The sequence below is a fragment of the Gallus gallus genome, chromosome 1 (assembly GCF_016699485.2).
Source record: "Gallus gallus isolate bGalGal1 chromosome 1, bGalGal1.mat.broiler.GRCg7b, whole genome shotgun sequence".
Taxonomy (NCBI): Eukaryota; Metazoa; Chordata; class Aves; order Galliformes; family Phasianidae; genus Gallus; species Gallus gallus.
In genome coordinates this window covers 6,888,413-6,916,358 of record NC_052532.1, presented here as the reverse complement: position 1 = coordinate 6,916,358, position 27,946 = coordinate 6,888,413, and the positions used below count along the sequence as shown (strand labels likewise).

The following is a 27,946-nucleotide window of genomic DNA, read 5'->3' as shown; positions in this document are numbered from 1 at the left end:
CGCACACGCCCGCCCCGCTCCCGCCCCGCGCCGCGTCGGCCGCCGCTGTCCCCGCAGCGCTTCCCGCCTCGCCGTGCTGTTACTGAGGAAGACGCTGGGTGTAAGCCCTGTGCCCTCACCACAAGGCCACTCGCTCTTTCACAGGGCTTTCCTTAAATCTGAGGCTCTCCTCAGCTCTCTTAAGATGCTGCTAACCCACTTCTGCTTGTGCAAACCTACCTTTTTCCTCTCCATTTATTTATTTATTTTTAATCTGTAGGGCAAGAGCCAGTTAATTATCCCTGTTTTATTTAGCCCTGAGTGGCATTTAGCAGTCATCCACACAGCTAAATACAAGACCAGAAATGGAGCGTTTCTCCTGCTGCTTGCCTCTCTCCTGTCAGCTTCTCAGCGGTTCATTTTGTTGCTGGAAGGGTATTGCTGAAATACAAGTGCAGCTCGGTAGCAAACCAGGGGGTCAAAGTCACTTTGGTCACTTTAGTGATGCGTACCTCGTGTGCTGTTGGATTCATTGCTCGTAACCAGTGCATCGTGGCATGGGTTGGAAGGGAGCTGCAGGATGGTGTTGGATCACCTGGATGCAAGCCCTGCTGTGGGCTGGTTGAAAAGAGGTTTAGGACAGGTGGTCCATCTACTGGGACTTGGATAGGCCCCAGTAGCTTGGCTACTCTGTAAGCTGATTCGCAAGCCACAGCTGGTTTTAGATCTTAACCTTTGTGAAGGGTAGTTTAGAAACTGATGTCAAAGAGATGATACTTGGAAGGCACTCACTCAATAAGAGAACAAGTAATGAGCATAAAGTTATACGTTTCATAAACAGTATGACTTTTTCAGGTCTGAATTTGAGCCCCACGTGACATGAGTGGAACAAGTAGCACAGTTGGCCAGCAGTGCCCAGTAATACTGGCTATCAAAGTCATCAGAGAAGGTAGAAGTGAGCCAAACTTTTTCTTCTATAATTATAGTTCAAACACTGTTGATTTGTGCTAAGCAGGTTGGTAAATGTGGACATTCTGATGTGTTCTTAAAGTTTTACTAATAACTACTAAACATTGAAATTCACAGATCATAAGTCAAGTAATCAGGTTCCTGGCTGCTGTGCCAGCTGCGTTACTACCTTTTTAACTCAAAGGTTTTATAAGAACCTTCCTGTCTGTGGGCTGTGAGACAACAGCTGTTATGAAACCTCACAGAGGGAGGGCTTTACATTGCAGCTTTAGATACAATTTTCGCTTGCAACAAATGTTTATGAGAAAGAACTGTGCTGCGGCTTTTTCCAGGGCACCCTTGACTAATGTGAGATAGCAGAATTACAACCTTAGACTTAACCAAGAGATATTTCAACTCTCGATTCTATATTCAGCTGAATTTGAAAATACAAACATATTTTGTTAGAACTTTTTAAAATGCCACTCATATGTAGAGTTGTTGCACCCACTAGTGGATAAGATCAACACCACGTAATCTAGTACAGATGAGTCTCATTTTCACCTATTTTAGATTTTGGTGCTATTTCAAATAAGTGAAGCTGTCTTCAACAACTTCTTGTAATTTTAGTCACAAATTATTCCTAAATTTGTCCACTGCAGAGAAGAACAAGCTGTGTTGAAAAGAGCTTCTGGCATGAGATAAGGTCCTTGGATGTGTTTGTAATTGATATAGTAAGTATTAATGCAGTTATACTAAGCATTAATAATGCTGCATGGGGAGGGTGGGAGATTTTGGGTACAACTGTGGTCATCTATGTTTGAGAGAGTGATACACTGATGCTGGCAAGTCAATGTAGAAGTATTGTGATGAAGAATGGAATGGGATTTCCTTTGAGAGGAGACTAAAAGAAGAAGACTTATTCAGTCCGCTAAAAGAAGAGTGATATGGTTCACTGTACTCTTTTTCACTGGTTCATCTTGTCAATCAAAAAAGCTGTAATTCTTTCCAAATGTTGGAGTTCTATTTATTGTATTAGGGATGTGATTTTTTTATACTGTTGGAGCTGGATGCTTAGGGCCAATGCCCTAGAGCCTAGCTGGCTGCTTTGTGTAGACCAGGAAACTTTTGGAGCCCATTTGCTAGGTTTATTTTGCATGTATTTGGTGGTAACCTTGATATTGTGTGTTGGAGTCATGGCAAGATAACGTGGTTATTGTCCAGCCACATCTCTTAAACCTTAAGTGAGGAGGTCTGGAGACATTGTGTCTTAAGAGCAAATGAGTAACAGCTAACTATGCACTAATATGATAGACATTGTAAGAAAGTGAGGTTGTAGAACAGCTTTTCACAGCAGTAGTAAGATAGGAAAGCTACATTGTTTTAAGCTTTGTTTTGTCTAAGAAAGGTTTATGTAATGTTTTTGAAATGACAGAGTTGGATTATTTAGTCAGGGTTCCTTTTCAAGCTTTATGATACCTAAAAGCAATTTGAAAGCTTAACGGCCACTCTGATGTACTGCATCCAACAGTCTTAAGGAAGAGCCTCCCTTGTGTACCTGGTGAGGAAATGGATTTATATACATTCGTTTTAATCCTGCTGATAAACAGAAATATTTTGTACTATCTACTCCTCCACACACACAATTAAATAATTAAATACTAATCTTATATGTGAGAAAGCCGATGTAGATTCCTGCTTATAAATGTCTTACAGATGAGCAGAAACCCAGACTTGCAGGCCACAACCTTCTCAGGCAAATGCATGCCTACAAACATCTCCCAGTGAACAAAAGAGCCATCCAGACCTTTGGCTATGGGGTTGTGGTGACATGGGTGCAAGTGTGCCTAGCTTTCTTTGGAGCAAGTGGCCAGCTTGTGAGAGGAAATCATCAAGCAGCATAGTATCCAGGAATCTGAGAGAGATTGGCTGTACAGTGACATGGGCAGACTGACAGCCCTGCCTTAAGTCTCTGCAAGGGAAAGAAACTAAGCGAGCTTCCATCCATGAGGAGACAGACTGCAATAACAGGCAAGATAAGGGAGACTAGACTCACTTCTGCTCAGAGCAGAAAATGCTCTGGGACTGGAAAAAGCAGAGATGGCCAGTAACACTCAAGACCCAGGAAAGGACAACCACATTAAGTTGATCCAGCAAGCACCCATTACTAGAACCAGTGCCACCAAAAAAGGCAAAGTGTGTTAGTAACTTGGGACTCCTTGCTGAGAGGCACTGAGGCACCCATTTGCCACTCGGACAGCCTCCTTAGAGAGGTTTGCTACCTGTCAAAGGCCCACATTTGTGATATCAAGAGGAGGCCATCGGGCCTGATAAAGCCAGAGCACAGGAGCCCTCTATCCCCTAATATATAAAAAGCTGAGTGGTGTAGTTCACAAAATAGAAGGAAGGGATGCCATCTAGAGGGACCTGGGCAAACTTGAAAAGTGACCCACAAGAACCTAATGAAGTTCAAGGCCACAAGCAGAGCGTTGCACTTCGGTTGGGGCAGTCCCAGATATGAGTACAGCCAGGAAGAAGAGCTCAATGAGAGCAGCCCTGCAGAGGACTTGGGGTTCTGTTGAATGAAAAACTTAACGTGAGCCATCTGTGTGTGCTTGCAGCCCCAAATAAAACAGTATCCTGGGTTGCATCAACAGAGGGGTGGCCAGCAGGGAGAGGGAGGGGATTGCTGTGGATGCCCCATCCCTGGAGATGCTCCAGGCAAGGTTGGATGGGACTCTGGGCAGCCTGAGCTGGTGGGAGGCACTCAGGCCATGGCAGAGGGGTTGGAACTGGACAGTCTTTAAGGTCTGTTCCAATTCAAACCGTTGTATGATTCCATGATTGACAGAGTACATCTCTGAGCAGAATGAAGCAATTCAGCTAAAATGGATCAACTCTGTGTGTCTGACCTTTGAACAGCTAAGGCAGGTATCTTCAGCCAGTATAGCTTCTCTGTAGTTGATAGGACTGACTAATATGTAAGTCAGGGCTTTGATCCAAACTTCCTCTGAATCAGTCAGGGGGAGCTGAAAATGTGAACTGCACACGCTATCACATGTTGCTAACTTTCTCTACCAAGTTTCATTTGTTAATTTAGAATGCAGAAATGAACCTTTTAACTTTACTCTGAAAGCAAATATTGACTTTGTTTTATAGTAGACTGGACTTTGCGCAGGAGGGGAAAAGCCTGACATTCCTGAAAATGGCAGCTGAGACATCCACAGAAGTTCCAAAAACTGCTAAGCAATCCGTCCTTAAAGAAGAGGTACAACACGTTTGGTTTTGACACATTCTATTGCTAAATAACAGTTATTTGAGACTGATCAAAATATTTGTGCGTGCAGAATAAGAAATGTGATAGATGCTAAAGGTTTGTACAATCTGTTCAGAGGAAGTACTCCTTCCTGAAGGTCGAAGAGTGTTCAGGTATTTTTAAGCTTCTGTTCTTTTTCTCTGGCTTTACAGTTGTTTCCTGGATTGTCTGTTCAGGCTGTTTTCAATGTTAAGAAATAATGCTGATCCCTCTGCTAGACTGTAGAAATGGGTGGGTTGTGAAAATAAGCCCTGTTATCTGTTCCTCTAAGATGAGCCACGGAGAGTTGCCTTAAAATTTATAACTATACCTTCTTTCACACTTTCTGGAAGATTTGAATTGAGATGATTGCTTTTCTAAAGATGCTGGTAAGGGGATAGTAAGATGTTCTGAAAATACTGTACTTGCACCTTACCTTCACAGAATCAGAAAATATTAGGTCCTCAGAAAGGAATTCAGAGGTACTTCTTGTGTGTGCTTATTAAGAGCTCTTTCACCTTTCATTACCAATATTTGGTAGACCTTACAACATGCTTTGCTTCAGGTCACATGTTAATTTTATGCTCTTCTCTTTTTTATCATAGCTCTTTTCCTTTGTAATATTGCATTCTTCAGAGTCATTCAGAAGTTTGCTATTAGGTCTTACATATTCAAAATGATTTACCTCTTCCAATAATTTTTTGGGCTTACTTGAGAATGTTTACCATGCATTTGCAAGTCACCCTTATACTTAAAGTGTTTCTGTATATCTTCAGCATCTAAATGGTTTGATGTCAGAGTATCTTCTTGAATGAAAGCAGCTGCTGATCTTCCACCTGCTTTTGGGAAGCCACAGTCAAGCTACTGTGAGCAAAAGATGACATTCTTTGCCCATCAAAGTAATAGGTGAAGCAATAAATATAGCTTATTCTAAAACTGAGTATGGCTCATAGAACACACCCTGAAAAGTGCCATTAGGCCCTAGATAAAGAATTTTGCAAAGCAAGAGTTATGCTTGTAGGCCAGCTTCTAAAAGGTTTTAATTGTGCACCCAACAGTATGGGTGACAATAAAATTTTATTTTTCTTCTAGAGACACCTATCAGCTTTCAGGTTTCTCACCCTGAAGACAGCAGGAAGGGCTTTTCCTGACTTTAGGGGATTGTAGAACACTTCCCATGTAAACATTTACGCTGTGTGTCCTATAGTACTTTATAATTATTTCTGCTGTGCTTAAAGAGTAGCGGATTAAAAACACAACACTTTGACACTGTTTTGCACACATAAAATCTACATTTTTTTCCTTCAGTTGTCTTTTTGGAGCTTGGCCATGTCTGATTTCTTACGGCCAGTTCTTTCTTTTTTCTGTCAGACCCCAGAATCTGATTTCAGCTATTTTCCCCTTTTCTGCTTAGCAAATAGTAACTTGGTGATGGGGCAGCGATCCGCCAGTTCTGCTGAGTGCTTCAGCAATATGAGGCCATGACCAATAGTTCTTTGTGTTTTCTGCAGTGTTTAACAAAATTCATTAATACAAAATACTTGGCTTTATTGTTTGTTTAACTGAAGTATATGGACAGCCAACAGGATATGATTTTCATCTCTTTCTCTTTCAGATAAGAGAATGTGCTTTAATACTGCAGTGATTTAGGAGCAAATGCAAAGCTGTTTAAAATATACCTGAATGCTTCCAAACAGAACTACTTCTCATACCTGTAACAAACGTAGTAAACTTCCTGCTATTTCTGTGGCCACAGATCCATTAGAAAGACAGCCCTTTTGAGAACACGTCTCTCTCTTCTTCGCTTCCTCCTAACTGGAAATACACTTTTCAAAACAAACGTAGCTCCCTCTATGTAAAATGCCTGTGGCAACATTTACAACCATAGAAGTGCTATTGATATTTCAAGTGCCTATCAAAGAAGTTGTTCTGAAGAACACATTTTGAGTATTACACGAGTTTACTCAGCTCCATTATAATTCACTGGGTATCTGAGTAACTCCTGGTTTCCATTCTGCACTCAGCTGATGCTATATTGTGTGTCTGTACTCTGGTTATATCTGCATCACGTACTACATTTCACTTCTAGGTATTCTTTTGGTTGATGAACCTCTCAATTTAGGTTCATGATCCACATGGCTACACGTGTCCTGTTTGCTCTTTGTCCTGCACTAGAGGGTGGTAACGTGCCTACCACATGAACAGCCTCTGGGTCTTAATCCTTTGCTACCATTTAATGCTGTGGGTTTTTTGTTGCTTTTTTTTTTATTTTCCAGAACCTTTCTTCCCCTTGCTAATACAACCTCCACTGCTATCAGCAATGTTTCTAATTAGACAATAGGAATTCACTGAAATGTGGTTATAAAAGTTAAAGGAAGTTACTAGGCTTATTTTATATTCCAATTCGAGAACTTGGCATAAATGCTTTTTCCCTAAGTTACAGCAAGTTGTTAAGTGTTGTTGCATATATTCTGATGCTGAGATTTTATTTCCAAAAGAATTATAATAAAGTTGTGTTTTCTCTCTCCCTAAACCCAAGTATCATTGAGATTAATCTTATAATTTATTTTAAAAAGAATACTTTATTCTTAGGTAATCGTAGAAAGAAAATGGTTGAAGCTTGAGGAAACAACTTACACTGATGCCTTTGGTAAAACCAGGTAATCATCTTTCTGGATTCCCTTCAGATTCCTGTAATGTTCCCAGTTGTGTGGGCCAGCCAGAATATGAACCCTACAAACCTATTACCCAACATGTGACAATCTATTTATTGTGCAGTTCCTTTATAGTTCATCCTGCTCAGAGAAAAAAGTCCTTCTCTAGCAGGCATGCTAGTACGTAGGATCATATTTGGCTTCTGAATCTTTTGGGGCTCATTAGACCTTCATTTACCTTGCATTTCCAGTTCCTTATACAGATGCTGTACAGAAGCAAGTTCTAGCAATGCAAACAGAGATGATCAGTGAATCTGTCCTTTGGCTTCTCTGGTTCCACATTAAGGGCTTCATTTTCACTGCTGATGGTGCAGGACCTTGCATACTACTGAAAAGTTACTGTTTTCTTGTATGTTATCATGCCTGTCCAGTTCTTTTATATGCTTTAGTTATGCCATATTTATCTTGACGTGACATAGCTTTATTTTACCATCCCTTAATGTGTTACGTTCCATGTTGATTGCTTTCTCCAGTGCCTCCCTGTTTATCAGAAAAGTATCCTTTTGTGAAAGGATTTTTACAGCTGATGGCTTTTTGTATTTTACTCATTCCATTGCTTATTTTGAGAGAAAAGTTTGTCTTTTCTGTGTGCTTCTCTTGTTCAAGTAAGTGAGCTTCACGACTTACATTATAAATTGTAATAAAAGGAAGATAAAAGAATGCATGTGGTCTTTTTTCAAAACTAACAAAATCTGTCATGTTAAATACATAAGCTGCTCCATCTTGCACTTTTCCAGAATCACTTTCATATGATTTGCTGTGTGACAATCATTTATGTCTTCCCTTATGTTTAGTGAGCCTAAGCAATCACCAGGTATCTATTTTCTCTCTCATTTAAGTATGCAAAACAAAATTCTATCACAGACATCTTACATGGCCAAAACAGGACAGGGGTTACCTACAACCAGCTGCTTTCTTGCTGGGCCTCACTGAACAACTGCAAGGGTAGAAGACAACTTAACAAAACGTGGATACTTTTAATCTATCAACTTGTTGTTTTCTCTATGCTGAACAGAACTTGGGAAACTGTAAAGCGTGTTGGCAAGAAAAAGAGCGTTTCAGCTGATGGTAAGACTGTGGTGACTTTTGTTTGTTTGTTAGCATCTTTTCTTGTGACAGTTCTGATAAACTCACAGTGCAGTCTGAGAGCCAATATGTTTGTGAATAAACAGACAGCTAAGCAGGGCATGCAGGATAAGCTATAGCACTGAGCAAGCGTGCTCTCCTGAAATACTGACTGAAGAGCTCAGCAAACAGAACCTTGCTGCTAGGAGTGTTTTCCCAAGATCGCTGTATTCACTTTATGAGAACTGCAAAGATGTGATGGATGCCTTGGTGCATATCAGCTCACAGACTCATGAATTGGGTTTGCTTTAGGGGCTTAGCATACAGTGCTCTTCAGACAAAAGATGGACATAAATCAGACATGAAAAGAGTGTAGGAAAGGGTTCCATTTGGTGGTTTCCAGATAGTGTCTGCAGGTGAGACAGTGCTTCCCAAGCTACTGGGGGGCTAAGGTTCAGTCTTGCTTAGCACACTTCCTTCTAGTTGGCTGAAGTGTTCTGAGGATCCCATTTTGGGCTTTTATCTCTCATCATGCATGGTATAAAGAGTTTAAATTCACAATTCAGGATTACAGAGCAGTGATCTAAATGTTTGCCACCCTAATGCACAGTGCTACTGTCCTTAGGTTCATTCCTGGATCTAGCACTCAATGCTCACTTTGTTATACTCAGATAGTACGTACTTACATCTTCTGTCACTGCTCCTAGGTGTGGCAGTGATAGCTGTACTACAGAGAACTCTCCACTATGACTGCATCGTCCTAGTGAAACAGTTCAGGCCTCCAATTAATGGCTACTGCTTGGAATTTCCTGCAGGTAGGTGATGGAAACATTCAGTCACATAACGCTGATAGTTAACTGCATTTAGATGTGCTATGAGTTTCAGTCTTTATTAAGTGGTCCAACCAGAATTCCATGGTGGTCTGTAGCTCAGGGTGCTCTTCAGCACTATTTGATAGTGAAGCATACAGAGGGAATGCAGTTCATTTTAGGAGACTGGAGGCACTGTGCACAAGTTTGGTAAGAGAATATTGCATTTTCCTCCTCTCCTCTTATCTTTAAGAGCCATAGCACTCGTCTTCTTTCCCTCATGACAATATTAATACCATCTTCTGGGAAGATAGCACAACACTGTAGACAGTCAGTTGAGGACATGAGCAGCAGCAATGATGAGTCCAGGAATTTAGATCCTTCCTAAAGCCTCAGTTTCTTCCTATATAAAAGTAGGATAATGAGGATATTTCACCTCATTTGTGAAGCTGGACTTGATCTCAGAATGGATTCTGTAGATAAGTGCTAACTTTTAAGTTGTTCTTGTGTTATTATTTATCTCACAGGCCTCATTGAGGAAAATGAGACTGCAGAAAGTGCTGCATTGCGAGAGCTGGAGGAAGAAACTGGCTACAAAGGGGAAGTTGTTGAATGTACTCCAGGTCTGTGCTTTTTTTCTTTCCATCCCAAAGCTAATTCTCTCTGATGGACAATACAAAATGCTCTAAACCAAAGGAAAAAAAAAAAAAACAAAAAGAAAACTCTACAGAAATTAGCAGAGAGTTGTATCCCATGGCTGCACCAAGGAGACTTTGGTACTCGATGAATCAGTTGCTGAGCTCCTGTTAAGCGTACAGGACTAAAGGTTGATGTTTACCTTGTTGCTATTAACGATGTTCTTTTACATAAAACTTGTGATTCAGATGGAAGTAAAATGGCAAGATACCTGACCTCTGATTTTGAAAAACAAACATCTAATGTTTGCTTGTTTGCAGCACTCTGCTTGGACCCAGGTGTGTCAAACAGCACAACACACATCGTGAGCGTTACCATTAATGGAGATGATGCTGAGAATACAAGACCTAAGCAAAAGCTTGGTGAGTTTTGTACCATTTAGATGGAAATTAGAAAATAATAGAATGTGTCTAAAGGAACTACCCCTACCACATTCTTCTCTTCTATCCTTGATGATTTAGACTCTGTAAATAGACTCTTCAAATCATACCCTGCAGCACAGATAAGCAGACCCATGTTTATTTGCTAAGTTTACAGGGCATGCCTAGATGTTAAATCTCAAGTATCAGCTTATCCACGGCAAGAAATTTAGATGCTAAACTTCAGTGAGTGCCAAAAGATTTTCCTTAGTTGTGGCTTGACCCTGGAAGTAACTATGATGTCATTCACAGTCAGGTAACAAAATGCTTCTTAGTTGTAAATGTATTTCAAAACCCTTGTGTTCTTTTTTTTTGTTTCTTACAGATGATGGAGGTATGTCACATAGCTGTGCTCCCGGTAACAGTAAAGTCAACTGTGTTTGTATGTTTTACTTAGAAAATGTCAGTTAAAACTGTGGGTTTTTTGGGCTTGCTTAATCTCTTGACCCAAATCAAACATGCACGAGACTGTCTATGGCCTGGACGTGAAAATTCCTGTGGCTATTATCACTTCAGTTGTATTCAAGTATTACCACAGAGGCACCACTTTCTCAAGAAATATGAACCAAATCCTCAACAGATATAACTCAAGCCTTGAGAGGCAACTAATTCATACAGACTAGGCAGGTGCAAGCTAACATATTCACCCATAGCAAACCTTCTTTCTTTAGAAACTGTGCTGTTCTGGTCTTCAAATGCATCTAAAATCCCTTACTGTGCAGTTCAGCCAGACAAAGAGTCCAATTCGACAGACTTTCCATTCTCAGGAGAAAGTCTCCTTTCAGAAGGGTTCTCACCTTCCACAGCTGCCAGCTTTTTCCCAGTTTCTTTCTAACAAATCTGTTAATGATCCCAGTCACTGCCTTCCCTCAGGCACTGAGTCTTTTTATGGTGCACAGACATCCACAGCTTTTAGATGGTGATGAGCATTAAGCTAGTTTTTTTCCTCCTATGGGTTGTAAGAAGTAGGACAGTGAGATAGACATTCTCTACTGTTCACTGCTTTAGAGGTGTTTAACATTTTCTTCTTCTCACCTAGAATTTCTGGAAGTTATTTCACTTCCAAAGAACGACTTACTGCAAAGAATTGATGGTAAGAGCTTTCTGACACATTAAATGCACTAATGTGAGCTTCAAGTAACCATTAGCATCTCTTCTCATAGCTCTTCACAATTCTGTATCTTAAACAAAAAGCTGCAGGAGACCTGGCCTTGCGACAGAATTACTGGTAGCCTGAGGTGTTTGCATGAATAATTCCATTCTTCACTTTAGTAATGGACATAGGAGTTTGTGGAAAGTTGTAACTGCATCTCATACTTTGTTTTTCTTCTTTTCCCTTGCCCCTCAGAACTAGTAGCAGAAGAGCATATTGCAGTGGATGCCAGGGTTTATACTTATGCACTGGCCCTGAAGCGTGCAACAGAGAAACCGCTCCAAGTTCCTTTCATGAAGTTCTAAAACTTCACAGTAATAAATATAGCTGAGAATCCTCCAGTCCAGATGGCTTAGAAGTGTAACTCTTCTTGTAATAAAGGTTCCTTACTTGTAGAGTAAAAAAAAAAATACTTGTAGGAATGATTCTGATATTTTTACCTGGAATTAACTGACGGGAAGCATTTCTAACTGTTTAGTCTATCTAGCCTTGACAGAATAATCAAAATAAAAATGCTGCTTAATTTTCAAGATGACTGATTTCTGATTATTCATCGCTACATTGATATTTCAGTACAAGGAAGATGCTTAAGCAACTGTATTTGGTGTGGTAGCAACACCTGTTCAGAATGAGGGAGAAAACAGGAAGACCACATTATGCATTTGTGCCAAATTAAGTGGTAAGAAAAAATGAATTCACTGGATCCAAGCATTGTTTAATCTAAGAAAACAGAGACTCTGACAACAGTGGCGACAGTAACAAAACATAAACTGGTGCAAACTAGAATGGTGTAGGAGCCAGGTAAGTGATGCTGTTTAAGTTATGGGATTAGTAGAGGAGCCTCACAGTTCTCCAGCTCCCTTGGGCATACGCAGACAGCTAGGCTGCACTTCAATTCAATCTAATCACATCTATGTAAATCACCTGCCCAGCAAACCTTCAGACTTTCACAAACACCACCACATAGGTGCTTTCAAATTAAGTCTGAAAAAAGAAATCAAAATATGAAACCAAAGGGAAAAATCCACTGACGACAACTGAACAGAAAAGATTTTAAAGGGGAAAAGACTTCAGATTTTTTTTTTTTTAATTCAGATCAGCTTTCAACAGCCTTAATTATACTACAAGAGAAAGGGTAAACAGGAGAGAAGCCTTCCAGACCAACCTCACTAACAGAGGGTGTGAGAAATTACTGCATGTGAATTATGGATCTTGCACAGGTAAGACACAGTAGAGAGCTTAATTAAATAAGTTTATTGTCTAATGTTTACACTTGTTACGTTGCCACTGTAAAGTGCAACAACATAAATAAATTTTCACCAGGAACTTCACGTTCCCCCCCTTCCCTTCTATGAACACTGCTTTAGGAACCAGGCTTTGTTCTTTAGACTCACAAAAGCAAAGTGGACATGAAGTTTCAGTGGCACAGTTTTCACAAGTACATGTTTAAAACAAAACTACCAGGCTGGCTTGGCAGCATGACAGCAGTACCATGCTGCCTCACAGGAAGCCCAGGGCAAGAAACTGATGTGCCCCAGTCCTTGCAATGCAGCAAATCCACCACAAAACCAGTTCACAGGTGAGATGGGTATCAGTCTCTGGTAAAATGTTTGCTTGTCCAGCCTTGGAGCTAAGGGGTCGTGACTGGGTGGGGACACCACCAAGGAGGAAGGAGTGCCGAGTTCAATGATGGCAAAATACAAGTTAAAAAAGTATAAAAAAAATTAAAGTACAAGCTACAAATAAACTCTTTCAAGAATACTGGCACGTGGCATTCTGAACTCGGATTATTTTTTTCCTATTAAGGATAGGGAAACAAATTTAACATTTTTATGCCGTGTGCAAAAATGTTTACCAGCGCCAAACTGATACATTTTACCATCTCACTGTAGTGTCTGAACAGCAAGGTAGATGAATTGGTTTCCAGCATTACAGGCAACATTAGATATACTCAAACAAGATAATGTAAACTTTATTCTTAAGGCAGCTGGTACTGATGCTGCACGCAGGCATTGCTCAAGGCCCATTACAGCAATGGGACATGTAGCACTTGAAAACAAGTAAAAAGAAAATAGCATTGTTGGACTAAATGACTCATGTTGTCAAAATACTTTCCCCTTCACACAAATCATGAAATATTTGGACATCTAGAAAAATAATGCTCCTACTCCTCCAACTTCTGCCTGTTCTTTTACAAATATTTCAAAATACTGATAAATAATGGTGACTGCAAGCAGAATGCCAGTGCCCGACCCAATGGCTCCTAGAAAGTCAGCCAGAACTGAAAGGGCACCAATGCACAAACCACCAAACGCAGCTGCTGTAGGGATATACCTGGAACCAAAACATACATTCATAATCACGCATTTTCATACAAGGGTTCAAGCAGTACATCTACTATTAAAACAATCAGCTGGAATATTTAGAGACAAGCTCAGCACTGCTACTGCAACTCTACCATTAACTCTTAAAAGCTTCTAAACCACATTTGCACAACACAGAAATTAAAAATAAATATTCACTGATAGGAAAAGCTGTATAAACAACTGACCACTGGTAAAGATTTTGATTAATGAGATAAGAATTTATTATTATTTTTTTTTAAATACATGCATGCTATTTAACCTCCACAAGACTAAGACTAACTGATTTAGCTTAAATACAGAGGCATAAATCTGCCTAGCAATGCAGACCTTCAGGCTTTGCAGACTGAAGAAAATCTCACGTTGGCAGCATTGTTTTAGCTCAGTAATGGTAAACCAGACACTTGTAAAAGTGATGGTGTCTTCCTTTTAAAAACAAAGAGATTGAACCTAAATTCCCTTGTTATTCTGCTTACGCAAAAGACACTGTGAGTTAATCTCTTCATTAATCCTATATGCATCTTTTGCACTCCAGAGAAAGACAGCTTAATGAGAAGAATATCTTGACATTCATAGCAGAAGTAAGCCCTTGATTTTCCCAAGAACATTTGTTCTTGTTGACACCTTCCCAGTGCTCTCAATTGCCCAGTAGTGCAGCACTGCTGAAAGTCAGCATTTTCTTACCTGTTAAGCTCATGAACCATTGAAGTATCCCTGTGGCCTCTCATCACCATTTGCTGTTCTTTGAGTTGCTTGGCAACCTGCAGAAACATAATTTGATGAAATTGCTGCAGTTTTTCACAGTCATCTGATATTTAGTCACAGTAATAACTGATCAGTAAGGATCAGTCAGTTCTAAATCAGAGGCAGTGTTTGAAAATACAGTCATTAGGCACATTTATCAGAACACCTACATCTTTTGCTGATGAACCAGACACTTCAATCCAAGTCTTTGAGAAAAAAGCGCAGGATCCCAACATAAAAATTATATAAACTATTACATGGACAGGATCCTCAAATATTGCACCCATGGATTCTGGAGGGGACAAGTAGTAGCACAGACCACCAACAGGGTAAGAACGAGCAGGGCCACCGCCACTCACATCCTACAGAAGGGGAAGAAGACAGACAATTAGGTGTTTCTCACAGACCTCTCACATTCTTATCCTGCATTTACAGAGGAAATCCTCATCAACATTCCAAAAACCACTTTTCCATACAATTGTTAGAAATTAAGTATTCCAGCCTTCTGCTGGTTAAATGTTCAAGTTTCACAATAAAGTAACATATATATCTTATATATGTTTAATATATATATACACTTCATAATATATACACTTTAATAAGGTGATTAAGATACTTACTGCCCACTGTCCTAATAAGTTCACCAAGAAGTTGCCACTAAAACGAACAGACAACATCTGGGAAATAACATAGAGGTTTGAAACTAAGGCAGACTGCAGAATGATGGGAATGTTGGAGGTATAGAAGAGTTTGATCGGATAGCTGCTGTACTGTCCTCGGTATCGTGCAGACTTGATAGGCAAATCAACACGAAAGCCCTACAAGAAAGAACACAAATACACCAAATTTATTTCTGAGAAAGAAATTCTTCCTAGCATGTCTACAAGTTATTCCTGAGGATATTTGCTAGATAAACAAGGATTGCGAAGTCTGGGACAGTAAAGCCCCAAGGCTTCTCGCTACAGGCTGAACTACAGAGTTTAAGGATTTGTAAGTGTTACCGCTTGGATGTTTTACATTCTTTCTATAGCAAATAAGAGAGAACGCTGGTAAGTAACAGTTCTCTAAAATACAATTACTTTATAACATTTGGTTTGATAAAACTATGTAATGGCTTTTAACTTAACTGACAAGTATCAGCAGACCCCGTGTTTCTAAGTCCTGCTTTTCAGGACAGGCTCCTACATAAGCAGGCCCAAGAAATTTGAAAACCAGAGAATTCAAGGTTTTTTTGCTGCCACTCAGTCTGAACAGCTTTAAAGATGCATGGTTAGATACATAAACAAAACAATACAGACCAATGTGCAGATCTCCTTTAATGTCCATTTTAGGAAATACTCAGGTTTAAAGACAAACGCTAGCTAAGGATCTAAAGAAAAATCAAGGGGGGGAAGGGTAACAATAAGCCACACATTAATTACACTCTCTTGCTTTCTAGAACAAATCTGTATTACACACGCCCCAAAGAAGCAACGTTCTTCAGCTCTGTTCAAAAGCAGTACTCTCTTTTTAAACTCAACTATGAATATAAAGTATATTAATTGTATAATAGAACCATAGCAGTTTCATAATCCATTTTTAGAAAAAATACTTAAAAAGTGTGTATGGCATTTAGTGGAAAGTGAGCTGACATCACTGCCTGAGTACAAGTATGTGTGTTCATAACATTTAGCAGCTGCACTGTCATAGGGGTACGTTACTGAAGAAACACTATTCAAATTAAAAGCGCTCCTTACTCAGAATCATAGAATAGCCTGGATTGGAAGGGACCTCAAGGATCATGAAGCTCCAACCCACCTGCCACAGATAGGGCCACCAACCTCCACATTTAGTACTAGACCAGGCAGCTCAGGGCCCTGGCTTTGAACACCTCTAGGGATGGGGCATCCACAACCTCTCTGGACAGCCTGTTCCAGCACCTCACCACTCTCATAGTAAAGAACTTCCCCGACATCCAACCTAAATCTTCCCTCCTTCAACTTAAAACCATTTCCCCTCGTCCTGCCATTATCTACCCTTGTAAAGAGTTGAGATGAAGATCTCAAGATACTTCATTTATTCTACGCCGCCAATTTCTTTTTGCAGTGACCACGCTACCAAGAGTCCATGCACTTCTACCAATGCAGTTTCAGAGTTACTAAGAGAAATCTCTCATTTTACCTGAAAATAGATGACTACAGCAAATACAAATACTGTAGCAATCAAATTCATGAGATTGGGCAAATTCTGTCGGTAAAAAGCCTCCCGCAAGGCGCGGACTTTGTCGGTTCGTGTAGCCAGAAGATGAAACAACGCAATCACAGCACCTTCAAACTCCGTTCCTGGAGAAAGCAGAACAGTAGAAGAAACTTGAAACTGGCAATTAATAACAGAGTTTAAAAAAGACCATCACATTTTTCTTCAGGATTTTTTCAAAGTGACAGGTATAAAATAAGATGCAACACAACACCCGTCCTGTTACAGATGTATCACCACAGTGTGCTGCCTTAACTCACAGAGTGAGAGTCTTTTCTAGGGGTAAGAGGAAGATCAGAAGGAAGAAAAAAAAAAAAACTAAAGAGGAGAAAAATAACTTCAAATAAGTCATAATAAACCACACCAGGCAGAAAACTCGTAGTCTGGTAACGATGAGAGCTAACTAAAACCCTGGCTTAGGATTCCAAATACATGCATTAAACAAGTTAACTACAGGATGCAAACACAGCGTGCATCTTAACTTGGTATTTACAGTCTCAACACAACCAAACGTTGGCTGAGGAATGGCAGTCCCTGAAGAATCAAACAATCTTAAAGTAACTGGGAAGCTCCAACCGTAATAGTAACCTACAGCCACAAAAACAGTTGGGTCATAAACAACTCCCCAAACAAACAGAATTTAAACACCCCTATTTCCACAGACCAAGGTATGCCAAAACAAGGCTATTTCAGTTTGGAAATCAGAAGTTTTCCATCAAGGGGCTGTAGCTCCCATTTTAGCTACTGCAATTCACATCAACAAAAGCAAACATGCAGGTAATTTATCTTCGTGTGAGTTAAACAACGCTTCCATCTTCAATGTTAGACAATGGATTTTCGAAGCTAACCGTCACACATTAAAACATCTTTTCAAAATCCATCTGATACACACCTGATTGAGTGTACATATAGTATACATCCACAGAAACACATTATAACTAATTGTAATAGCACAGGTACCTCTGCCAGTGTTGATGGTAGTGGGACTAAAAGCCTTCCAGACAATGGTTTCACATATATTGGTAGCAATAAAGAGGGAAATACCAGATCCCAACCCATAACCTTTCTGTAGCAACTCATCTAACAGCAGCACAATCAAGCCAGCAACAAACAGCTGTGGGAAAAGAAACAGAACTGAGCAGAAACAAGAATAAATCAAGTCCAGAATTGCATATTAATCTCGTTTCAGTATTGTCATCATGTTGGAGAGAGATCATTAAGTTTTTCATTCAAGTATCATTCATACAGATTTCTGCCCCCTCACACGCACATCACACCTGGCAATACTGTGACTCTTCAACACTGATGCAAGCAAACAGATTACACAGTAAGCTTTTTTTTTTTTCTCCTAAGTGTTTACATTTGTGCATTTACTGATTTGTTCTCCAGGATAACATCTCAAAGCTGAATCTATAGCCTTTAGGGAGATGTTCGGTACCACAGAGGACAGCATCTATTGCTTGCAAAATTCCCATATTTGAAATGGAGCAGCTACTCCCTGTCTGAAATATTTATGACATTAATTATCCCAACTTTCTCCTCCTTTATGGAAGATTTAGAATTTCTCATATGTAGACAGATACGAAGGATGATGCTTTACAGTACTAAAATAAATTAAAAGGCAACCAGACACAGAAAGATTTTTCCTTCCAGCCATGCTACATCTAGCCAGTTTTAATTACACAAGGAATAGCTCACTACAAACCTGAATTATAATGAGAAGACAAATGCCAGCACCCATTTCAGCAGGATCTCCATACATTCCAGTCATAACATAGACAATGGCTTGCCCAATGGTAATAATCATCCCAAATACTGCAACAGGACAAGAAGCAAATCCTTTATAAAATGAAAAATTTCCTGAATTCACCTATCAAAGAAATTCACACTCCATATCTCTAAAGTAGACTGGTTTCCCATGAATAAAACTATGTTCAATAACATGAATCAGAACAGTGCTTACATTTCTGAGCTCCATTGAACAAGGCTCTGTCTTTCGGCGTATCACCAACTTCAATGATCTTTGCTCCAGCTAGCAGCTGCATGATCAAACCAGATGTCACAATGGGAGAGATACCCAATTCCATCAATGTACCTAGCAGGGAGAAAACACAACTGCAATTAAAGCATCTCTCCTAAAGGATTATATGCTGAGGATATCACGCCTGTTGAAAGATTTCAGCTAAAGAACATTCTGCATAAACCTTCAAATGTATATTTCAGTACAGGCATACTCTCAACAAAGACCATTATCAGCTCACAGAAGAGTGCTGTGTAAAAATCTGTGATATGGAAGGCAAATCTATGTGGCTTTTCACTTTATGTGTCTTTGTGAAACGATGTGAACACTGCGGGTGAGCACACATAGAACCTCAGTGCTTTATATAGTCAGCTTTTTGGCATATCATACCAAGAAACCTCTACCAGAAGCATCTTCTACAGCTTCAACTCCCACATTTCCTAAAGTTTAATTGTGAAGACCACAAGATGCTGCAGACCCACAGTGCTTGATAACATCCATCTCAAAATCACAAACTCTATAGATGAGAGCACTGAAGTGTAGAATTTCATGAAACAAACACATTATTAAGATGCTCTACTCTTCCATCTCACCTGTTGACACAGTGTCATCAAGCTATCAGCTTTCAAATGCATACAACTCAAACAATGAGATACAACTTCATAAAACACTATTTCTGCAGCACATAGGTTCACATTCCAGAAAACCTGCCTTTTTTTCCCCCCCAGCCTCTTCATCCAGCATAATAATGGGCATCAAGCACTCCACTTATGCTCTCAGAGTGCAACAACAGAACTACCACCACATACTCTAACGCAAATATATTTTGTGCAAGATGTTGTTTAACTACTGATATCTGTTTGAATTATATTACAAAGTGGTACGAGAGCACAACTGAATTTACCCAAAGCAATTAAATTCACTCATAAATGCATTTTATCCTGACATTGTCACAATACTCATCAGAGAGAGAAAAATGAGAATCAGCGCACAATTCCTTAGAACTCTGCAAACTTAAGAGCAATTCTGCTCTCACCTGTAGCACAGCAGTGTTCCATCCTAAAATGACAATGAATATCATTAAGAAAATAGTATTTAGCCACTAGAGAGTGGCAAAGCGTCAAGAAGAATCAGTGACAGGGGAAGCATGGCCTATAAGGCCATGTGAAAGGTCAAAGGAAGTAGAAGCGGTATATAATGGATCATCAGACAAGAAGTTTATCTACCCTCACATTCAATTCAAAGGGACTCCTCCTCTGCAGGAAGTATCATGCTTTATTTCCCTTTTCCTGCACACACATTAGGAATTTGCTCAGAAACTGCTGCTGGCAACTTGTGCCACTACTTGGTGTAATGTAATATCTAATTATCTTCACTGCTTGGACAACATTTGCCTTTCCTAAATAATTCCTTCATGTCACAAGGTCCCACTGCTTCTCTCCCTTCCATCCACTTTTCCAAAGTACAGACGAGGTCAGTGACCTTACTTAGAGTCACGTGTGACAAGTCATGGATCTTAAGCTCTTGACTTCCAGCATTAGTTTAGTACTTTTATACATTATTTTGGGCCCCATTTGTCTTTTCTATGGTAAATTACTTTGGCTTTGGTACAAGGTAAGCTTAATCATTTCTGCCCTTAGCTTTCCAACCTGCACCGTTACCTGTAATGCTGCAGAAGTGTTACGAGGTATAACCGACTTACACACACACACACACACACAAAGTATTTTCCTCCATAACTAAGAGGAGAAAAGACCCAATGTTTCATATATTATCAGAAAGATTGCTTTACAGTTGGATACAGAACCATCCTGGAAGTTGAGAATCAAGATGAATCTCATTTGCATGTCAAAGGCAGCTCCAATCCTAAGACGAAATACGTCTCAGGTATCATTCAATTACAGTGTTTCAACACAACATCTGGGTTTTATGAAACTTAACACCCAATCATTTTTCCTCACAGTCCGTCTATGCTGATAAAAAGAAATAATTTACTAACCTCTGTTTGATGCAAGAATGACTCGCATCCAGTAGAAAGGATCTGCTGAATCTGATGACATGATTCCAAACAAAGGTATCTGCCAAAGCACAGAGCAATATAAACAGATACATGAAGAGTGCTTACATTAATCTAAGAACCTTAACTCATAATGATTCAATTGCTATACTGTTCGGTATAATGTATTCCAACCATCTTCTGTTTTTATATTGAACCAGACCACACAACAGTGTTAAATGACTAGCACTAGCCAGATTACTACAGATGAAGGTGTAAATGGCTGTCATAAGCAGTCATAGAGTACCTCAGCCCTGGAAAAATATCCAAGGAAAGAAACACAAAATAAATAGGTCAGATACCAAAAATGATTAAGAGAATAGAGCACCCCGACCATGATATTCCACTGCTTATGAAATACATGAAATACGTGATATTCCAGTACATATTTCACCACATTTTTTGCAGTAGAACAAATTGTAGCCAAACATCTTTGAGAAGAGGTAAGAAAGCAGGGTTGTTTTGTTTTGATTTTGAACAGCCCTACACAAAATTCCTTTGCAGAACAAATTAAAGATGAAGTATAAATTCCAACATAAATATTTTCCTCCATCAAGTTTAAATACTCAAATTCTACAGCTGGGAATGTGTTTTAAAGTGTCCTATATGGAACTGCAAAAGTTCGCCAAGTTTATATTGAAAAAAGACATCAATTTTCCATATGTCAGTACTGAAGGATTTTGAGTTCTTTAAAACTCAGTCACAAAAGAAGGCCCAGGCAGTCTTTTAGATTATTTCCTGAAAACTCCACACTATTTCCAATCAGCTACTATCATCTTTTGTACAGATTCAAATTCTTAATTATGCATATATCTAGCAGCTAAGAAACACAAATAAAATCCAGACTCTTCTATCTCTGGTATCATTCCCACATCCTCTGCTGTGGGATAGGTTTGGGCTTTTTAAACAGCCCTTCAGGGTTGTAAACATACAAACTATTAGACTGCTGCTACAGAATCTGACTGCAATGGGTAAGTTCAAGTCAGTAAATAAATAAAATAGAACATAAAATGCCTAAAGTTGAAGACATCTCATTCATTTTAAAGGACCTGGAAGGCCTAAAAGTGCTAAAATAAATACAGTAATGCACGGATTTTCATTTTCTGCAGTATCTAAACATTCAAACAATACTATGTGTTTATAACCCTAGTTTCTAGGGTTTCCAGGAACTCCTGCAACTACGAGTATTAAAGACTGTGTAAATGTTTACAAGGACCTTGGGTGGAGGGCTACTATCTTCATCAATATATTAAAAAAAAAACATTCTAAATGTGAACTTAAACACCTCAGGACAAACATTTTCCCACAGCCTTTGCAATTTTTTATCTTGTTCAAGAGAGATCAGATAAAAATAGTCATTTCTGTTCAAACTCATTACTGCTCAAGTTTAAATTTAGCTATAAACAGAGGGTAAAGAATGCATAAAACTGCTTGGCTTGCTTAGGCTACTCAATGAATTATTTGCTTTGCTGTTTATCCTGCAGTCAGTATCACTATTGCATAGGACATCTCATAACAACAGTGTATTCATTTCTGAAAACATATACATGAATAATAAAGACTATTTTAGATACAGTGTTCATTCATTAACGATTAAAACACAAAACTGAAAGCAGATCAACAGGAAATGAGAACTTCTCACACTTTTAGCATTTTACATACAGAAACACACCCTTTCTGAAACACAGAATATATCGATACGTACCTGACAGCATACTAAGAAAATGAAGAGAGTGATAGCTGTCCATAGTACCTTCTCTCTGAACTGGATCTACAGAACCAATTATAGATAGATATTATTGAGTTAATTGCATTTGGTATTCTCACTCTACTTCACACTAGTGCTAGATGCTGTATTATTTGGGACTAAACGTGAAGATACTGAGCCAAACGGCAACATTTCTCATCAGAAATTATTTTTAATATGATTTAAGATTTTTTTTAGAGTGACAGCCATGGGCTTCTATGCTGTCTAAAGACAGCTTATATGGGATCTGGCAGTGTGCCTGACATTCAGAGAGTAGAACATGTTTTATATATAGTATTCTAACACAGTGAATATTTACCAAAAAACAACAGCATGGCTAAATGTGGACATATCAGAACAAACATGAAAGACTAATGCAAAAAACCTCTATGCTGTGATTTTATCTCTTGGCTTCAACAGATTGACAGCACTATTTCGTAAGGCTGAAAGTTACTCAAGTGCTATAAAGTTTTTAGAGATCTAACTGCTGAAGGCAAGTGATTAAAAAACAGAAGAACCATGAGTTTTGGATTAGAAATCAGAGCAGCGAGAATGAAGATCTTCAAAAGTTGTTACAGGAAGCTTAAATTCACCATTATCTTAATGGACACAGACTAGAAATTTTAAAGGCCTTTTTCCCCTCCAAAGCATTTCTATCGATGTACATCAGGTATTACTTTGAAAAGATTGACATCAATGGTCATCAGTCAGTAGTATATTAAGAGATTCCCATGGTCACAACGTGCAAACCACTCTATGATTCTATGAGTCCATGATTTGAGGCAGAATGCTGTAACTAGTGCCACAGAAGAAGAATCACGAGGTTTAAATTTGAAACAGAGAACTACTCAAAGCCTGAGACAGAAAGCACTTGAAGAGACCAAGAGAGAGCTCTGTTGCAGTGCCACGTTCAAGTTCCCACCTCTCCTCCATGGACTGTAAACACTGGGATAAGTGTGTTCACTGCAGACAAGAGCACAGCAACTACTAAAATGAGACATGAACTGACACACAAAACAGGTACAGTGTAAGTAATACATTTCTGCTTCCAATCACGGATGCTGCCTGTAGAGAAGTAACAAGAGAAAAGGTTAGTGGCTAGTTTTATAGGCTCTGAACACCCAGAAACAAGAATCTGTAAACTGAGGCAGCAGGACAACTCTCCCAGACAAAAGGAATTCAGAATTAGTCTGCAATTTTCTAAGTGAAAGCATACACTTAATATGAGGCAAAGTAGTTCCAGTAATTTAATGTATTTACTGATAGACTCACTTCTAAAAGAGGCCAGATGCTAAAAATACATGCAGTACAAAGTTAAAAAAAGAAAAGTAGTGACAGCAGCAAATAAATCCAGTGTCTTGTGTTAGATTTTATGAAGTGCTGACCCACTTTGCCAAGCACTCTTTCAATTTCATTGTTCAGATTTAAAGTACAAACTTCAAAAAAGAAAAATGTTGAACAGAACTGTTTCTGCAGCCCAAAGCTTAATGTTAGCTTCTGGGGTGTCAGCCTCCTCAACTACCCTGGCTCTCAATTCAACTAAAGTGAAGGTGAGCATTAGAGCAATCCTGCAACACCCAAATCACACCTAGTTCGCAAGGAACAGTCTCTGTGATTCAAAGAAGTAAAAAAAGAGAAAAGAAAAAGGAGGCATTTGAATCCATATGCCAAGAACAGCAAAATACCAACTGGTACCAAAATACTCCAGCCACAAAAGATAACAAGCACAAAAAGAGTACATTTCACCATCTGATCAGATCCAACTGGACATTTTCTTCTTTTGGTATTTTTCTCACTTACAGCTTGTGAAAATAAATGGACATGAGCCCCATCATCCTGGTGTTCCGAACACTGTGTTCTACTTCATGTCTGTGAAGTATCTGAGAAATCCGTGCGTGTAGCGTGAACAAACATAACTACAAAAAAGCAGCACTTGCTTCTGTCAACCAACATCGCCAAATGACAAAAGCAACAGGCCCTAGTGACAGAAAAAGCCCACCACCTTCATCAAAAATAATGGGAAAAGGCTCAGTGAGAGCCCACCTAAATGAAAACTTTGTGTTCTCTGAACAATCAACAATCACAGAACATTAAGTTTAGAGGTTTTTTTTCTATTTTGTTATCTTTGTTTCTTGTCCCAGCCTTAACCAGCCCACTAAAATAATTACTAATGATGCCTGCCAGCAACAGCTTGTAAGAAAACAATAAATAAAAAAAGACTTGTTGTTAAACAGAATGACCTAAGTCACTTGATAGACTATACACAAGCAAGAAACATTATGTAAAATGGTCAAAAGACTCTTCAGTCTAGGAAGGACATTCCCAAGTATATCCTTCACTTCAAATTTGTACAAAGCTGGCAACAGACTATCATTGCTTAGCCAGTGACCTAGATAGTGAAAGAGACAAAGCGACCCAAGTAGCAAGGACAAGAACTGCTCTGGGCATCCTTCACCAGCTGATGGAGGACACTGACAAACCAAGACTGACTCTCTCCCTACCTTTTCCTTCCTCAGAGAGAGGAAGAAAGCAAGAGAAAAATCACAGCTGTTGCTGAGCTTTACAGAAACCTCAATATCTGTAGATTTGTCTTAGCTTTCTCATCGACTCCACTTCGCTAGAAGAAATAGGACAGATGGATGCAACAAACTCATCAAAAATATGCCATAAACAAGCATGAAAAGATTGCACTGAAGTTGAAAGATGCAGAAACACAGGGTTATCTTCCACTCAATCAGGTGCATCCTGATCTGAGCACAAGCTCTAGCTCTGGAGACTAAAGAGGCCTTTGTCTGATTGGTATCACTTGTCTGAAGATGTGTCCCAAGAGAGAAAGACACTGGGAATCAGCTTGGAATGGCAGAGAAGGCAAAGAGCCAAGGGATCAGCCTTCTTAGAAATAAATCCCAGGGGGGGACAATCAGCAGTTTTTACCATACTTTTTCCATTCAAGCCAGCATGTGGCTACCAGAAAAACCATCTCTGCATCCAGTCCTCAGCAGCACGAGAATATTCTCCAGGATGGTATCATGCTCACAGCTATGCATTTCCTTCTAACAGTAGAAATCAATATTTGCCTCTCATCTAATATTTTCTGGTGTGGCTGGCATGAAAATTCCATAAATTTGCCACTCCTAATTAGAACCTTTGTCACCTAGGTGATATGTGATTGCTTGAGTATTAGTAAAAAAGCTTATTTTCATTACTGATATTTTTATTTATTTATTTTTACAAGGAAGTCTCTTCCTATCTACAGCAATTAGCTAATTCTGATCTAGAAAACAGGCAGAGAAATGGGTTCTAGGCCTAACGGGATAGATTAGATGTAAATGAACTCATTTCATTGGTCTCAGAACAAAGAGAAGTGTCACAGCTCGTAGGTTATTTGAACTTTATCACAAATCACTTTCCCACCTCATCAAGTGGAAAAATGGCTGTAGGAGGAGAAAATATTTTGAGGGAAAAAAATCCACAGGAAAAAATGCCTGAAAATTCTGTTCTAGTATGTTAAAATAGATGCAGTTGTAGGGAACTGAATACAGTGAAGTTAGTCTAGAGATGAGACATTTAAAAAACAAAATGAGTTAGCATCGTCAGCGTATGAAAGAATTTGATCTATCAGAAGGCTGTAAAGAATTTATTATGATGATAATCTTTTACCTTAATGTGGATTTCCTTTCTTCCAAAGGATATGCCCTACCTTAGGGCCCACTATCTGCATTTGTATTGTGGCGTGGAGTTGAACGCATTCTCTTATCTGAGAACAAATTAAAGTGGAAACACAATGTGGCACTCACCTTTCTTTCTGGCTTCTGGATTTCAGGTAAAACTGCACAGAATGGCTTAATAACTTCTAAAAATTTAACTGTTGAAGAAAAAAATGAACAAAAAAAGAGTAAGAGGAAAATATTTTAATGAACTGGTATTATTTATAAAACTTCATGCTTCATATAACTTTTAAGGAAAAAAATAAAGTGCAAGAACACTACAGGTGAATTACTTCATCAGCACTCACTAACTGAACATGTGAGAAGTAATGCCTATTTCTTGAAGCAAGTGAAAAATGAACATGAATCATAAATGACTTAGTTTGGAAGGGACCTCAAAGACCATTCAGTTCCAACCCCCTGCCACAGGCAGGGCTGCCACCCACCAGATTAGGCTGCCTTGGGCCCCATCCAGCCCGGCCCTACACACCTCCAGGGATGGGACATCCACAACCTTTTTGGGCAGCATGTGCCAGTGCCTCAGCTCTGAGTGATAAAATTCCACCAACATCTAAACTAAATCTCTCCTCTTTTAGATTAAAACCACTCCCCTTAGTCCTATCACTACCAGACCATATAAAAAGTTGATCTCCCTTCTGCTTACAAGCTCCCTTTATGTACCAGAAGGCTACCAGGTCTCCCCTGAGCCTTCTCCAAGTAGAACAACCGAAGCTTCCTCAGCCATTCTTCACAGGAGAGGCACTCCAGCCCTCTGAACATCTTCGTCCCCCTTCTACGGACCTGCTCCAAAAGCTCCACGTCTTTCCTGAGCTCCAGACCTGGATGCAGTACTGCAGGTGGGGCCTCACAAGGGCAGAGCAGAGGAGGGGGGACATCCCCTCCCTCTCCCTGCTGCCACCTCTCTTCTGCTGCAGCCCAGGACACAGTTGGCCTTCTGGGCTGCAAGAGCACACAGCTGGCTCACGTCCACCTTTTCATCCACCCGAACCCCAAGCCCATCTCCACAGAGCTGCTCTCAATCAGTTCTTCTTCCAGTCCGTACCCATGACTGGAACTGCCCCGACCCAAATGCAGCAGCTTGCACGTGGCCTTGTTACAACTCAGTAGGATCCCACTTTTCAAGCCTGGAAACGTGGAAAAGAATACTTATTTACAAGAGATTGGCCCATCCTTTATTCCACAGACGGAATCACCTGAGATGCAGAGGTGCAGTGGGTACATCACCAGAACTGAACTAAATCATATCCCATCTAAAAATACATGACCCAGTACCGGTCTGTGTCTCTCAAGCACTGAAGCAATGGACAGATGCCGACATCACAACGCACCTACCTAGGAGCTAAAAGGCCTTATCTATCTATCTATCCCAAAAATCACTGAAATATCTTTAGAACCCTTAAATTGCTGCAACACGTATTCCGACCGAAGTTTGTGGGATTTCACTTCTGCTACAACTCCCTTCGCAGTTTCTCCGTTAAAAACGCAGCACAGCTCAGCAGTCTCAGCTCTTTGCTATGAAAACCCCAATAACCCGAAGCACGGGCAGGTGGTTTCCCTGCCAAACCTCACGCAGCGCTCCCAGCCCGCTACGTGCGGCTCCTCACAGCCATCAGCCGCGGTTCCCTTCGGAGACGCCGCGCCGCGCACTGCGCTGAAGCCGCCGCGTGTGGAAACGCCGCGTTTATCCCCACGCACACCGCCGGGCCCGACTCCTCCCGTACTGACCGCCCCTCGCACGACTCCCCGTGCCCCGCAGGAGCCGGCCCGGCGCCACGTCCGACCCTCGGGCGTGAGAAGGGGGGCACGACCCCCCGCCAAGCCGTGAGGCGACAGCCTCACCGCACTCCGCTCCCCCACCGCCCCTACTGGCCGCGTCCTCCCCTCGGCGCGGTCGCCCGCGCTGCCGTACTCACTGCCCATGGCGGCGGGGCCGGCCGCTGCCTCACCGCTGTCAGCGCCGCTCCCCTCCCCCACC

General features: G+C 40.2%; 2 protein-coding genes across 5 annotated transcripts; one reads left to right on the top strand and one right to left on the bottom strand.

Moving 5' to 3' along the window:
• The first annotated feature begins 11 nt into the window (after nt 1–11).
• NUDT5 (nudix hydrolase 5) lies at nt 12–11,608 on the top strand. 3 transcript variants are annotated; one of them, NM_001278106.2, is made up of 12 exons: nt 12–100; nt 835–928; nt 1,590–1,661; nt 4,087–4,195; nt 6,815–6,882; nt 7,952–8,004; nt 8,709–8,816; nt 9,338–9,433; nt 9,767–9,868; nt 10,251–10,259; nt 10,965–11,018; nt 11,274–11,608. In NM_001278106.2, the coding sequence occupies exons 4-12, from the start codon at nt 4,133–4,135 to the stop codon at nt 11,381–11,383; spliced, it is 663 nt and encodes a 220-aa protein (NP_001265035.1). In that variant the 5' UTR covers nt 12–100; nt 835–928; nt 1,590–1,661; nt 4,087–4,132; the 3' UTR covers nt 11,384–11,608. The 3 variants fall into 3 exon arrangements, with proteins under 3 accessions (NP_001265035.1, NP_001265034.1, NP_001265036.1); NM_001278105.3 differs by having other exon boundaries at nt 1,558–1,661; NM_001278107.2 differs by lacking the exon at nt 835–928.
• A 705-nt stretch (nt 11,609–12,313) lies between these two features.
• Nucleotides 12,314–27,946, bottom strand: SEC61A2 (Sec61 translocon alpha 2 subunit). 2 transcript variants are annotated; one of them, XM_046942700.1, is made up of 12 exons: nt 27,576–27,946; nt 26,041–26,108; nt 22,202–22,267; nt 20,440–20,518; nt 18,384–18,515; nt 18,126–18,235; nt 17,381–17,534; nt 16,346–16,506; nt 14,806–15,003; nt 14,356–14,547; nt 14,126–14,202; nt 12,314–13,412 (listed from the first exon to the last, which is right to left on the bottom strand). In XM_046942700.1, the coding sequence occupies exons 1-12, from the start codon at nt 27,889–27,891 to the stop codon at nt 13,226–13,228; spliced, it is 1,740 nt and encodes a 579-aa protein (XP_046798656.1). In that variant the 5' UTR covers nt 27,892–27,946; the 3' UTR covers nt 12,314–13,225. The 2 variants fall into 2 exon arrangements, with proteins under 2 accessions (XP_046798656.1, NP_001308549.1); NM_001321620.2 differs by having other exon boundaries at nt 12,318–13,412; nt 27,885–27,946.

What these genes read in the sequence shown, in the direction of transcription:
- NUDT5 (NM_001278107.2), top strand. Translation starts at nt 4,133, where the DNA reads ATGGCAGCTGAGACATCCACAGAAGTTCCAAAAACTGCTAAGCAATCC. An exon ending in AATCCGTCCTTAAAGAAGAG is followed by an intron (nt 4,196 to 6,814) that starts GTACAACACGTT and finishes CTTTATTCTTAG; the next exon opens with GTAATCGTAGAAAGAAAATG. An exon ending in CTTACTGCAAAGAATTGATG is followed by an intron (nt 11,019 to 11,273) that starts GTAAGAGCTTTC and finishes CTTGCCCCTCAG; the next exon opens with AACTAGTAGCAGAAGAGCAT.
- SEC61A2 (XM_046942700.1), bottom strand. Translation starts at nt 27,891, where the DNA reads ATGGGCAGTGAGTACGGCAGCGCGGGCGACCGCGCCGAGGGGAGGACG. An exon ending in TTTTCTTAGTATGCTGTCAG is followed by an intron (nt 20,519 to 22,201) that starts GTACGTATCGAT and finishes GTGCTTTGGCAG; the next exon opens with ATACCTTTGTTTGGAATCAT. An exon ending in GTCTTCTCATTATAATTCAG is followed by an intron (nt 17,535 to 18,125) that starts GTTTGTAGTGAG and finishes CTTTTCCCACAG; the next exon opens with CTGTTTGTTGCTGGCTTGAT.